The sequence below is a fragment of the Gopherus evgoodei genome, chromosome 2 (assembly GCF_007399415.2).
Source record: "Gopherus evgoodei ecotype Sinaloan lineage chromosome 2, rGopEvg1_v1.p, whole genome shotgun sequence".
NCBI classification, from domain to species: domain Eukaryota; kingdom Metazoa; phylum Chordata; order Testudines; family Testudinidae; genus Gopherus; species Gopherus evgoodei.
The window spans coordinates 171,893,433-171,907,246 of NC_044323.1; the positions used below are offsets into that span (position 1 = coordinate 171,893,433).

General features: G+C 41.5%; 1 protein-coding gene across 2 annotated transcripts; it reads left to right on the forward strand.

The window, feature by feature from the left end:
- On the forward strand, positions 1-13,600 carry LOC115646448 (serpin B4-like). 2 transcript variants are annotated; one of them, XM_030552278.1, is made up of 8 exons: positions 1-83; positions 2,472-2,654; positions 4,298-4,369; positions 5,040-5,183; positions 7,322-7,439; positions 8,230-8,372; positions 9,848-10,003; positions 12,636-13,600. In XM_030552278.1, exons 2-8 carry the CDS (start codon positions 2,487-2,489, stop codon positions 13,038-13,040), a joined length of 1,206 nt encoding a protein of 401 aa, XP_030408138.1. In that variant the 5' UTR covers positions 1-83; positions 2,472-2,486; the 3' UTR covers positions 13,041-13,600. The 2 variants fall into 2 exon arrangements, with proteins under 2 accessions (XP_030408138.1, XP_030408139.1); XM_030552279.1 differs by lacking the exon at positions 12,636-13,600 and adding an exon at positions 10,100-10,201.
- The last annotated feature ends 214 nt before the right edge of the window (positions 13,601-13,814 follow it).

Here is a 13,814-nt window from a genome sequence, read left to right on the forward strand (position 1 = left end):
CTAAACATGTCAATTGCCTAACAAACAGACCCAGAACTTGGCCGAGGACACAAATAATTCCTTCTCTCTCAAAGGACTCTAAGGTAATATAGATATTTGTGTAGACACAATTAGCTTTCTTTGAAACTTATTCTGAATTAGTAAAACCCTAGGCAGATTAAATGATAACATCCATGTCAGGCAGTAAAACATGGCTTGAACATTTTCATCGTGAGTTTAGTTTAGATTTCTGTTTTTAGAAACAGAGTATAAGTATTATAAACTTGCAGAGTTTTAAGAAAAGATGGTGATATGGGGCAAGATGAATCAAAGGAAGAATTTTCTTGAGTAGACGATAATCTTGTTCCTTAAAGAATTGGATAAATAAGGATAAATCTCTGCACGTTGTAGTTCTTTCTCTGAGATGGCACAATACAGAAAATTTGTGGGCCAAGGACTAAATTGTTGTTCACCTGAGGGGGAAGAAAAAAGATATTTTTAGTTTGCCACCTTCTTGTTTGACTTCTCATGACAAAAGAATCCATGACTTAATATGTGTTTGGGTACTCCATAATGAACCATGTTGATAGTCAGAGAAACCTAAGAGCCCAAGGCCTGAGAACCAGATGATCAAAGGTATTTAGGCAACTAAAGATGTATATTGGTGTGTACTGGGATTTTCAAAAGCACCTAAGCAGGTTAGGCAACTAAGTCCTATTGAAATCTATCTTTAAATAATAATAAAGACCATGCATGATTTGTGTGTCAAACAAGTATTTGGATAAGGATCAATTTACAGCAGAGACTATAGGTCAGATATTCTAAGGCAGTCTGGAATTATTGTCATCTAGAAACATTTTCCAGTTTCTGAGGAAAGTTTGTTTGCCCCTATACAGAGAAAACAACACAAGCTGAAGACTAAGGTAAAATCATGGACCTACTGAATTCAACTGGAGTTGTGTGTTTGTTGTCAACTGAGCCAGGACTTCACCCCAAATCCCTGAGGGTATCAGATTCTGATAGTGAGTAGCAACTCACTGCTTGAGTAGTCCCATTGAAATGAACAGGACTACTCCAGGAGAAAGTCCTATTCAACATCTGTAAGGGTCTTTGAAATTGGACTACTATAAGAGGAAGGCACTACTCAATTTCAGTCCACATATCAGAATCTGACCCCTAGTATTTTCTTAGTCCTTAATCTGGCCAAACTTTTCACCAACTCCAATGGGAATTTAGACAGTACAAGTTCTGAATAAAGACAAATTAAGGATTTTTTTTTCATGATAGTACTGAATTCCATATTGATGTACAACATGTTTATAGGAAATGAAAAATGTTGTAAGTCCATCTGGCAAATCATTAGCAAAGGAGAACATTAAGATGGGAAATTCACAGGTTCCTGCAAACCAAAGTCAGCAGGAAACCACAACTAAATTGCAGTTGTCTGAAAGAGATACTGTTTTACAGCTATAAATATGGAGGATATTTATGCCACCGCCTACATACTGGGCTAAAGATAAAGGGGGGCCAAGGAGCACAGCACTAGCCACTTAACAAATCCAACCTGAAATGTTTTTTTTGGCCCAAACTCTTTGGTAAATTTGTGTCAAATTTGTGAATAGTTGCAGGTCGACCAAGATTACATTTTTTAGCAGATAAACTATGTGTCAGAAAAACTTCATGCAGGTCTTGTTATCTATTTGTGAAAGTCTTGGAATACCTCCCTGGGAAGAAATCAAGGGTATCCCTTTTCACAGGTAATGGAGACAGATTAGAGTATAATGTTCCTATCAGTTAACCCCAACTGGAAAAACATTGCAATAAGTAGATGTTCACACATCTTACATAGTGTATATTTCTTTTACAATAGAATAAGCTGATTCAGTGATACCTTATCACGTATTAATCAGATCATTCTCTACCCATTGTCTGTTGTTGTTACCTAGACATCAGGGGTCAAACTGGGCTCTCATTTATGCCTGGGTATATCTGGTTAACTCCTCCGAAGTTGGTCTAGCTATATCTGGATGCAAAAGACAGCCTAATGTGGCCCTGATCACATACAAACAGAAATGAAGCATCCAATAATCCCTCTCAGGAAGCCTGATTTTGAACTCATACTGCTGTAAATCATGAGTAACTCCCCTGAAGTCAGATGGGGAGATGCATCAGCGTGTTTCATTGCTCTAAGAAACTGTGTTGGTAGAAGATTTTACTCATTGTAGTGCTGTACATTAGCCGCAGAAGTGGAAGAAAATGGATAGTCTCAGTTTCCTGAGTGGAGAATTGGAGATGAGGCTGTTTTCTTAATGGGAATTCTTTTTTTAAAAGTCTGTATCACAGTCTTCCCAGCACTTCTGCCCATTTCCAGCCTGAGGCTAGACACGTGTGTATAACTAACAAGAAAGCCACAGAAACCTTCTGATGCAGTAAGAGGTTGAGAAAAGAGACTGTTGAACTCTATTGATTTGGTTTATTTTTTTCATCTGCAGCTTTTCATTTTCACAATGAGCTCCATCAGTGAAGCAACTACCAAATTTTGCCTTGACCTTTTCAAAGCACTGAATGAAGATTATCCATCTGAAAATATCATCCATTCTCCTCTGAGTATCTCAGCTGCCCTGGGCATGGTCCTTCTTGGGGCCAGAGGTGATACTGCTGCCCAGATACAAAAGGTAGGCAATAATAAGGCATTTGTTTTATGCCTTCATTTTTGTTCAACAATGGCAGACCATTACATGTGCAGTGTTACCTGAGCTCCTCAAGCCTTTTTTTCTTGTAACTAAGAGCAGTTTTCTTTTCCATGGGTAATAAAGCCTGCACAAGCAGCAATTACCCTAGTAACTGTCTGAAAGGCAATTCTACATTGAATGGAATTGAACTTTATGGAGTTGAAAGGATTCCTGGCAGAAGCTGCAGGCTGAGAACATAATTGTGAACTGGAAATAACATTTTCAGCCCAAGAACAAGAGATTTTCCCCCTCAAGCCCTGATCTTGCAACCATTCCATACATGTGTCATTACACACATGAGTTGTGCATAATGGTACTTGGGTAGGTTATTGTCTGTGAGACAATGGCCTATGTTGCAGCTTCACTTACCCTCTGCTGAGATTGGTCTGTTTTGGCCTGGAGGGATGTTTGAGCCTCTTGGCTAATAGCTCAGCCCCAGCAGAAGAGATCATCTCAGATAAAACCCAGAGAAATATTTCCTCAATATTTGCAATTTCCAGACCCTGATCTTCATTTTACTCATACTGCCTGGTGTCATTTCTGTTTTGTGCATTATATCAAAAGAGAGCCTACCATGTAGCCTACATGGTTATTTCAGAAATGTGTATATCTCAGATGCAGAGTCCTTTTTAGTTGCTTACTATGAACGTGCTGAGCATCAGATTTATTAATGCTGAAGTGTCACAAGTTTGGTCGTAGTTATAAAATATAATTTGAATATCTAGTTTAGCAAAAGTATTAACCTATTTTTTGGATCCCATGAGCCTGTATGAGTCACATTTTTCATTGGAAAAAGCTCGGATTGCACAGGAGTTAGTACTAATCAAGAATCATGTGTTATCAGTCTTTGAATACAACTGTCATTATTAGAACTTCCAGACAGATATTTTGCTGTGAAGGCTAGACAAGGGACCAAATACAGTTAGCAACTGTAAAGGAATATGCACACGAGAGGAATGAAATTAAAAAAAAAACAAAAAAAAAACAGGTTCCAATGCTATTGCCACAGAAGTCATTGGTAAAACTCCTGTCCACTTAAATATGGGCGGACCTAACTCTACATTTGACAAACAAACACTGCATTTATTGGAATTAAATGTAGCAAACTCTGAAATCATTTCCATTTGTTTTGAGATTGTTCCTTAAATGTAGGTTTTTAAATAATAAACTTTTATCCAAGTCCTAATCCTGCGATAGAATCCACTATTGCAGATTGCTACATGCCTGCAGAACACTACTGAATTTATTGCCCTATTTCAACATAGTGTAAAAAGGTGTAAAAACTGAATATTATGGCAGAAATAGGAGTGAGTTCCACAATCATAGAAATATAGCTCGCCCTTTTGGTGATTTTAAGTAGTATTCACCAACTGGCTTGCTGATTTTGATGTCAATGGATGCACTGGGGCATCCAGTGATAAAAGTTGAGAATAGCTGCCTTTTGACATCATGATGTCCATCTCCAATAGAAAGGACAGTAGGTAAGACAGACAACTGAATTTTCTCATGACAAGTTCAGTTTTATATATTGTCATAAGTAAATCAATATAGCGTATAACTGTTGCAATCTTACATTTCTATCTCAGGTTCTTCGCTTCACTGAACTTAGAGAAAATGAAAATCCAGGAACAGGAAGATCTTCAGAAGCAACAAGTGATGTTGGTATCTTAGAACAACTGCTGGTATCTTAGAACAAATGTTGAAGTTGGACAAACTCTGGAGAATTTGAACCTAAACTCAAAATTGGCAGATTAGAATTATAACATAAAAATGGGGTCTGGGGGAATGCTGTGATGGTAGGTGACAGTAGGTGGAAGGATAGAAATGTATACAAGATAGCAAAGAGTAAGGTTTAGGATTTTTTTTAATTGAAAATGCTGTACAATTATATGCTTGATTTGTGGATGCCATAATTGCAACTGCACTCACAAGTGATCAGTTCAGTTTGCATCTTGCTATTTCAGTGGGCTCCTACCATGATCATGAGCACATGGGCATGTATAAATCAGATATACAGAAAACATTTGTAACTCTATTAACCTGAACATTTTTCCCTGTTCAACAAATTCACATGTATAGTGCTCCATAAGTAAGAAGTGGAACATCCCAAAAGAGCCACGAATTGCTTAGTCCTTATAACAGAGCTTTTGCTCCATAGATCTCCAGACTATCAGAAACAAGAACAAGTCAGAGAAGGCAAAGCTAGTTAAGTTATTGAATCCGAATGGTTTCATAGGAGAACAATTATTTTTTTAAAAAGCAGTGCCTCTGTTACTCTCAGCCTTCTTCAGTCAGAAATAAACTACAACAACTTTGTGTTATTTGAAGGTTCCTGGTGATCAGTGTGATATACCTGGAGGGATTCATTCCCAGTTTAATGACATCTTCTCAGCAATCAACAAACCTACCACTTGCTACGAGCTGGCTAATGCCAACAGACTGTATGGAGAAAAGACATTCAATTTTCTTCAGGTGAGTTGCACTGAGGATCACATTCATGGCCTGTGACATTGTAGGACAGATAGGGATGAACAACATGGGCTTAGTTCAATTGAGGTCCCATTTTCTGCTGACTTGGATGGGAGGTGTATCCACTTAGGCAAGGGGTGGAGTTGATCCCATGGAGCTACCGAATAGTAGGGCAGAACAACCAGTCATCTTCAAATAAATCCATATGGTTCCAGAATAGAATGTTTAAGATAATTTCAGTCTAATGGCTTAGTTACAGGCTCTGCTCATTTGTCCCCAGTCACAGAGCATTGAAACCTAACTGTAATTAGGTGTAAGCTCATGCTCCAAAATGTCTGTTAGTCTAATAAGGTGCCGCAGGATTCTTTGCTGCTTTTACAGATCCAGACTAACACGGCTACCCCTCTGATACGTGAAAGTAAATGTTTACTATTACTATTTGCATTATGGTAGTGCCTACAGGCCAGGGTCTCACTGGGCTAGACATTGTACAAAAATATAATAAAGAGACAGTGTTATGTAAACCTTACCCTGAAAAGCTGTTTTATATAGTACATTATTGTTACCCATGTTTGTCTTCAGCTTTGTAACTATTACTTATATAATTACTTCAGTACATCAACAGCAAAATAAAGTTTATAGTCAAAAGTTGTTATAGTCAAAAAAGTAATTGTTTAATCATGGCACCAGGTACTCAGATATATATTCAGAGTTGTATTTGCTTGTGTCACTGACAAAATTAAGATTTTAATGCTTTTTACTCTTGTTAGCACCCTAGAAGCAACACAGTGATGGGAAAGTGAGCTAGAATTATTCTGGCTCATGCAAATTCAATAAAATTGCTCACTGTGTTCTGGGGTTCATGCTACATTTTTAACCAATTAATTTCACATTATTTACAAGGCCTCACCATTTCATTTGTGTGAAATTTCATAAGCCCAAAAACTTTTCTCAAATCAGCTTCCAAAATTTGCTTCTAGTTTGAAATTTCACATGGAAGTATGGTTGAAGTCATCTTTAGTTATTTTGGCTGGTGGGAAAAGAAACATTACAGGACAGTGATTCAAACATTCATGAATTACATATAAATATACAGTCACAGACACACTAGGTTAGACTGAGACAGAAGTGGCGAGACAATATATATAGGTTTCTAGTTCCAGGATAAATTTTGGATTCTACCTGTAGAACTAACAGGAAGACCTGTAGTGGGTCCTGTTCCACCAATTTCTCCTGTTCTGCAGTCCACCCACGATGGCAAATAAACTTGAGAAACCTAAGGATTGGTTGCTGCAAGAGGAGGCAGCATCTATCAGATCTTTCCACTGAATGGGAGTAGAAAGTGGCCTATGTGAAAATAGTCCCCTAGTCCTTTAGGGCATAAGCAGCCATTTAAGGACCATGAGAGGACCTGTGACAATCAGACATTCTGGTTATTCAAGAAAGACCTAGCTCCACCTTCCATTGAGTAACCAGAACCTGATGTTCTGTAAATGCCTGCTGAAGTGGATAGGTTGCAGGGGGATAAATGTGTTTATTGCATCTAAAAAACAGAGAGTAAATCAGCCTTACATAACAAGATCACATGCAAAAGCAAACACCAGCCTCACCACAGCAGAACTCCTTAAATCTGTGAGTAGTCATTATTATTTATACAGTAGTAAAACCTAGGGGCCCTCTTGTGCTAGAATGATATAGAAACGTAGCAAAGGACAGTCCCTGCCCCAAAACTTACAATATAAATAGACAGAACAGATGCAGATGTAGGAGAAAAGCAGTAACACTATTGTTATTTCACAGATGGGGAACTGAGACACAAAGATTAAATGACTTTCTCAAGGTCATACAACGAGTCTGTGGCAGAGTCAGTCAGCTGGCAGAACTTCAAAGAGTTTCAATGTTTGACTGTTTTATGTAAATGGTCCAAACCTATGTGGCCCTATATCCCTATGCGCTCCCCATTCTGCTAGTCCTCACACTGTCTCTAGCATGTACAAACACACTTTTGAATATTTTGTATATTTCTTGCAGTGCTGCAGAACTAAAAAACAGGGACATTTTATTTTATTTCATTCAAGAGACAGCCTAAAAAGAGACCTGTTTTCTGATGTATTGTTCTGACATTCTCTCTTATTGTACAGCAATACCTATCCTGCATACAAAAGTTATACCAGGCTGAATTGAAACCATCTGATTTTCGAAATGCTGCAGAGGAAACCAGAAAGCAGATAAATTTGTGGGTTGAAACCTTTACAAAGGGTAAGGACAAGTGAGCCATTGGCTGCTATTTCTTGATATTTAATAAAAAACAATGAGGTAAAGTGTACAAGGTGCTTAAAAACCTGGAGGAGAACAATATTTTGTCATAATTGGAGCATTCCCAATATGGAGCTGCAGTGGCAGCTCTCAGCAATTTGACCACCTGAGTGACCTGAAGATGGGTCATTAATTCCCACAGAGAAAACATATTTGAGGAGAACAGAGTAGCCAGCAGACTCTGGACCTAGTCCAACACCCATTGAAATCAACAGGAATTCTTCTGACAACTTCAGTGGGAGTTGGATGAGAACACCTGTGTGTCTGACTGCATGGAGCTTAATGAACTATCCAGTCAGATGCAAGAGGTATTGGGCAAGGAGAGGGGACCTTCAAAAAGTACCTTGATTTATGAGCTCCTCTACAGATAAGGTAAATGACAGCGCCCTACTAAAAATTTGATGTGGAGCCAAGATTAGTCAGGAGAAGCGAAGAATAAAATGGCCATTTTGGGAGATGACATCTGTTCTCCATTGTTCACTTGAGGCACTTCAGTGTGTCAGTGTACGGAAGCTACAGAAATGCTCTTTGTGTTCCACTTGTTCTGTGAATAGATGGAGGACTTCAGCCTCTCAGGCCTGTCAGTCTAACATCTTTCATGTGTGTCTAGTATCATGTTTATATTCTTATACACAGTTACATACACGCACTGTACATCTATGTTATTACAACAGGTAAATGGAACTAGAGTTAATGAACTGCCAACACAAAATAATTTGTCTCATTTTTTAAGGTAAAATCAAGGATCTCTTTGTCCAAGACAGTCTTTCTGCTGATACTGTGTTAGTTCTCGTGAATGCTGTCTACTTCAAAGGGCAATGGGCAGTGGAATTTAAGAAAGAAAACACCAAAGAAAGACCTTTTCAGATTAACAAGGTAGATTACGGAAATACACACATCACATCATTGCTCCTATTGTTTTACATGGTTGGGAGACAATGGGGAGCTACAGCTGGCTACTTAAATCTAGGGCTCTATTATGGCCTAGGGACCAGCTGTGGAGGTGAAGAGGGAGCTGTTTCCCAAAGCTTCTGCTAGGAGAGCGCATCATGCCTGACACAGGTACAATGCCTCACAAAGCCACCTGGGGCATAGGGGAAATCAGTGTATAAGAAGCTGAAGAATCTTCCCTTCTCTGTGGCCTGTCAGCTCTTCTATCAGGAATGGAAGTATTCAGGACAAAGCCCCACTTTCTCCCCTTCCCTTTTGGGGCTGCAGGTGCAGTTAGGTTTACTACCCATGTAAAGATTAGCACTCGTGAGCAAAGACCAACTGGCCCCTGAGCAGAGGCCTAGCACAAGGGTGCTTCTTGTACCTTCCCCTACTACACTCCTAATTTGGAGCAGTCCATAGACTGGCCTCTAATGATTTTCTTCATAGACCCTTAACTGGTTTGCTTTATATTCGGACCTCAGTGAGTTGTTCTGCTGCCACATTTACAATGACTGCCACCAAGAGATCCATTTAGTCTGTGTTCAGTTTCCACATTCTGTCACCAGACTGATCTCCCTCCTCATTAAGGTTGAATATTGAAAGTGTTTTTTTTTAAGTGATATTCTGTACATTGTCCCTGTGCTACTCCCTCTCCATCCCCATCTTGTGTGAGCAATGAATGTAGAGTAGCCAGCTTCGTAATACTTCAGTTCAGTTTCACCTTCTGTTGGTCACATATTAGCATAATGTAGCAAAAATAGGTTGGCAACACTGCAGGGAAACATTTGTTTAGCTAAAGGAAAATTGTTCCTAGTGGAACCTATTTCCATTAAATTGTTTTGTAAATGTCTATTGCTTTTAGGTTTTGTAAATTTCTGGGTCAATTTGACCTGAGAACATGCTTTTAAATGGAAATTTAAATTAAAGAAAAGATGAAAACCTTTAGTTTTAATATGCTTAGCATGGTTCTCAAGTTGGACAACCAAACTGTGAGGCACACAATATCAATGGCAACTTCTGAAATAGCATTAACTCTTTTAAACCTTTTATTCTTTTTGAGGTGGGTGTGCCGGCACAGGGAGATAATAAATGGTACCTTAGCTTTAAAGGGGCAGAGGAGAAGCAGCATGGTGGAATTCTGGATCATGGGAATGGGCTTTATGGGGTTTCCCAGTCTCCCCTCACCCAATACTTCACTGAACCCTTTCCCTTGAGTCCAAGATAGAGATGAAACTGTTGTGAGATGTTCGAAGAGGTTCAAGAGAACTTTATACCTTTCTTCAGAAGGTGATTATCTAGCCATGAACAACTACTGCAGCATTTGAGTCCAAGTGAAGATGCAATACAAGGAAAAATGTTTAAATGCTGGATGATATGTTGTATGTCTCTCACTTGTTACTACTTGTCACTGCTTTCAGACTACAAGTAAACCTGTGCAGATGATGTACCATCAGGGCACGTACAAAATAGCTACAATAGAGGAGCATCACAGTCAGGTGCTTGAACTCCCATACAAGGGTGGTGACCTGAGTATGTATATACTGCTGCCAAAAGACTACATGGGTCTAACACAGGTAAAGTTACCTATGATGAGATGATAACCTTATAACCAGATTATGAACATAGACAGACAGCATAGGACAAAATTACTTTCCTCTTCTTTGTTGCAGAGCATGCTTGTATCTATCGGGTGTCTGGAAAGTGGGCGGGCAAAGCCCGCCCACTGCTAAAGGATCCTCCCCCAGCCTAAGGGGAGGAGCCACAGGGCCACAGAACCCACTGAGTTTGGGGGACAACTAAGAAAAGAACAGGGACAGGAGTGAGGCCAAAGGGTCAGAAGGAGGGAACCTGACGGGGACATCGAGCAGAGAACCCCGGACAGCGCCCACTGCTCCTCGAAGGCGTCAAGGGAGCCAGTGGACGCCGCCCAGAGGAACTCCGCCCGGATGCCTGATCGGACCATGGAGTGGCAGAGCATGCTTGTACCTATTGGGTGTCTGGGAAGTGGGCGGGCGACGCCCGCCCACTGCTAAAGGATCCTCCCCCAGCCGAAGGGGAGGAACCACAGGGCCACAGAACCCACTGAGTGCGGGGGACAACTAAGAAAAGAACAGGGACAGGAGTGAGGCCAAAGGGTCAGAAGGAGGGAACCTGACGGGGACACCGAGCAGAGAACCCCGGACAGCGCCCACTGCTCCTCGAAGGCGTCAAGGGAGCCAGTGGACGCCGCCCAGAGGAACTCCGCCCGGATGCGTGATCGGACTATGGAGCGGCAGAGCATGCTTGTACCTATTGGGTGTCTGGGAAGTGGGCGGGCGACGCCCGCCCACTGCTAAAGGATCCTCCCCCAGCCTAAGGGGAGGAACCACAGGGCCACAGAACCCACTGAGTGCGGGGGACAACTAAGAAAAGAACAGGGACAGGAGCGAGGTCAAAGGGTCAGAAGGAGGGAACCTAACGGGGACACCGAGCAGAGAACCCCGGACAGCGCCCACTGCTCCTCGAAGGCGTCAAGGGAGCCAGTAGACGCCGCCCAGAGGAACTCCGCCCGGATGCGTGATCGGACTATGGAGCGGCAGAGCATGCTTGTAGCAGGGTGGTTACCCGCTCCTGCCCTTTGCAGCTTAAAACAGCCCAGGAGCGGGCTGTAGCTGGAGCCAGAAGCCTGGGCTGATGGTGGGAATGGCTGCAGCTGGGGGCCACGCCCCAAACTGAGCAATAAGGCTGCATAAGAAGGCCAGGGGAGCCAGAAGCAAAAAGAGTCTCTCTCTCTGGCTGTAGAGGGAGAAGGGCCTGGCTGCTGGGAACTAGACAAGGTACCTAGCATGGAGCAGGGCTGGGGAAAGGCAGTGGAGCTGGGGAACTCCTGCCTGGAAAGCCCCAGGATGCGGCCTAGGATTAGGCCAAGAGGTACTGATGTTGCAGGGTGCAATCCAGGGGCAGGCCAAGGCAGCAGGTCCAAACCTCTTTGCTGATGATGAGTGGCTGATACTGCAGTCTGCCCCAGGGCATGGGGCTAGACAATGACTGGCAGTAGCCAATATTGAAGCAAAGTGGGGATAGAAGGTGGGGGGTTCCCAGGGAGGGGAAACCCTAAAGAAAAGGGGTTGCTGCCAGGGGGCAGAACCCCAAGTAGAAGGGCACCGGGTCCAGGGAGTGACACAGGGGCCAGCTGGGACAGGTGGATTACTGGCCTGCAGAGGGCGCTCCGAGCTGGAATATTGAGCTAATTCCCGAAGTGACTAGCAGGAGGTGCTGCGGGGGTGAGGCCGCCTGTTTACAATGCTGCACGTTGAATAGTAAATCTGAAAGCAGGCTCCTTATGTTCCTGTGTCTACTGAATTTTCAGAAAATAAACAATTAGCCAGCCTTTTTATTCTCCAGTGGGGCACAGTGAGAATGTAATTAATACCTAATTGCTACATTTTTGTATTATCAACCTTTCTAAATAGTTAATACCCACACAGACCAGTCTAAAAATGAATGAATGATAAATGCATACAATATAGGTAACACATCAGCAGATCCACAGAGGCTGTCTGCCACATATTGCTGCCAGACTTAACATCTGATCCAGCTCCCTAACCCTTCTTCCATACAATTCAATTGCAAAACAGCCACTGACTTCACTGGTACAGGATCAAGCCCTTTAGCTCTAATGGTAGAGGTCTGAGCACTGAAGTTAGAAGTACCACCATTGACTCCCACTGGTGACCCAGCATTGTGGTCATTATATTTACATTTAAAAAAAGAAAACAAGATTCTATAATCAACACTGGACAAACACTTATTTGGAAATCTTTAGGGTACAGCTACATGGAGATAAAAGCCTTGTGGCTGAGGGGCTAAAAATTGCAGTGTACATGTTCAGGCTTAGGCTGGAGCCTGAGCTTTAGGACCCTGTGAGGGTAAAGGGTCCCAGAGGCTGGACTCCAGCCTGCATCCAAATGTTCACACAGCAATTTTTCAGCCGCGCTGCCTGAGTCAGCTGACACAGGCCAGCTGTGAGGTTTTTATTCCTTTGTAGACATACTCTTAGTGTACGTCATGCTACTGATCCCAGTAGTATTGTAAGAAACATGCCTGATGTGGCTACCAGAGTGTGAATGAAAAATCATTTTTCCCACCTTCTCATACAGTGCGTGTCTGGTTGATTTTGATGCATAACCACAAGATTCTGATTCCTGTGTATCTTTATACCTGCAGCTGGAAAAGGAACTTACCTATGAGAAATTATCAACTTGGATTAGCCCCAACCATTTGAAAGAAGATGAAGTGGAGGTGGCTCTTCCTCGGTTCAAAATTGAGACAACTGCTCAACTTAACAAATATTTAAAGGCTTTAGGAATGACTGATGTGTTTCACCAGAGAGTATCAGATTTATCTGGAATGGCAGAAGTAGGTCGCCTGTTTGTGAGTCACATTGTCCATAAGGCTTATATAGAGGTCAATGAAGAGGGCACTGTGGCAGCAGCTGCAACTGGAATTGGAATAAGTACAACCTCACTACGTATTCCTGTACAGTTTGTAGCTGATCACCCTTTCCTCTTCTTTATCAGACACCAAAAAACCAAATGCATTCTCTTCTATGGTAGATTTTCTTCCCCTTAAAGGAAAATCTCCAATTAAGACAAGAGAAATCCCAGGCCATGGAACTATAGTACAGAAAATACAACAGAAATGTTATTCTCTTCATTTTCTCTTTTCCTTGCACTGTATCTAGATAGTGACTCCATAGTTATGAGTGAAAATGCACACTATGCTCATGGTAGGACTGTGATACTAGCACTACAGTCTTACCTTGTCTGCTCTTTTCCTCCCCTGCAAACTTGCTTCTGGTTCTTATTTAGAGAATGTCCCATTCTCTCAGCACCTGAGGAAGGGCTCTTCTGCTAAGTCCTAGATCACTAGGAATCTCCTTGAACCAGAGCTCTGATAACTAGTAGTGAAATAAAGAACTATGAATTTTATTAATCATCCTGAACTGAATGGGTATCAACACAAGCATTGCCCAAACTCCTGCAGTGGAGAACCTGGCCCAAAGTTGTAGCAATGTAACAGGTGAATAATCAGGCACATTGTTTTCACAGTTATTGTTATTGCCCTTCTGCCACCTTTACTACTCCTGGAGGAATTCTGTGCCAAAAAAATTAAAAACTCTGTGCACAATATTTTAAAACTCTGCAAACTTCTTTTCTATTTGTGAAAAAAACACAAAATAATCATGCCAGTTTCAATTATTTTGGCAATTAATTTCAAAATATCTGTCTGCAAGTATGTCTGTAACAATACAGACAAAAATATATTCAGGAAATGTTTTTTGATGAATAGATTCCTTATTAGGCATATTCATACAGAATTTTGTGTAATGATTCATTTAAACTA

Coding starts and splice junctions, on each gene's coding strand:
- LOC115646448 (XM_030552278.1), top strand. CDS start 2,487: ATGAGCTCCATCAGTGAAGCAACTACCAAATTTTGCCTTGACCTTTTC. Junction 2,655..4,297: donor CTGCTGCCCAGATACAAAAG/GTAGGCAATAAT, acceptor TTTCTATCTCAG/GTTCTTCGCTTCACTGAACT. Junction 10,004..12,635: donor ACTACATGGGTCTAACACAG/GTAAAGTTACCT, acceptor TTATACCTGCAG/CTGGAAAAGGAACTTACCTA.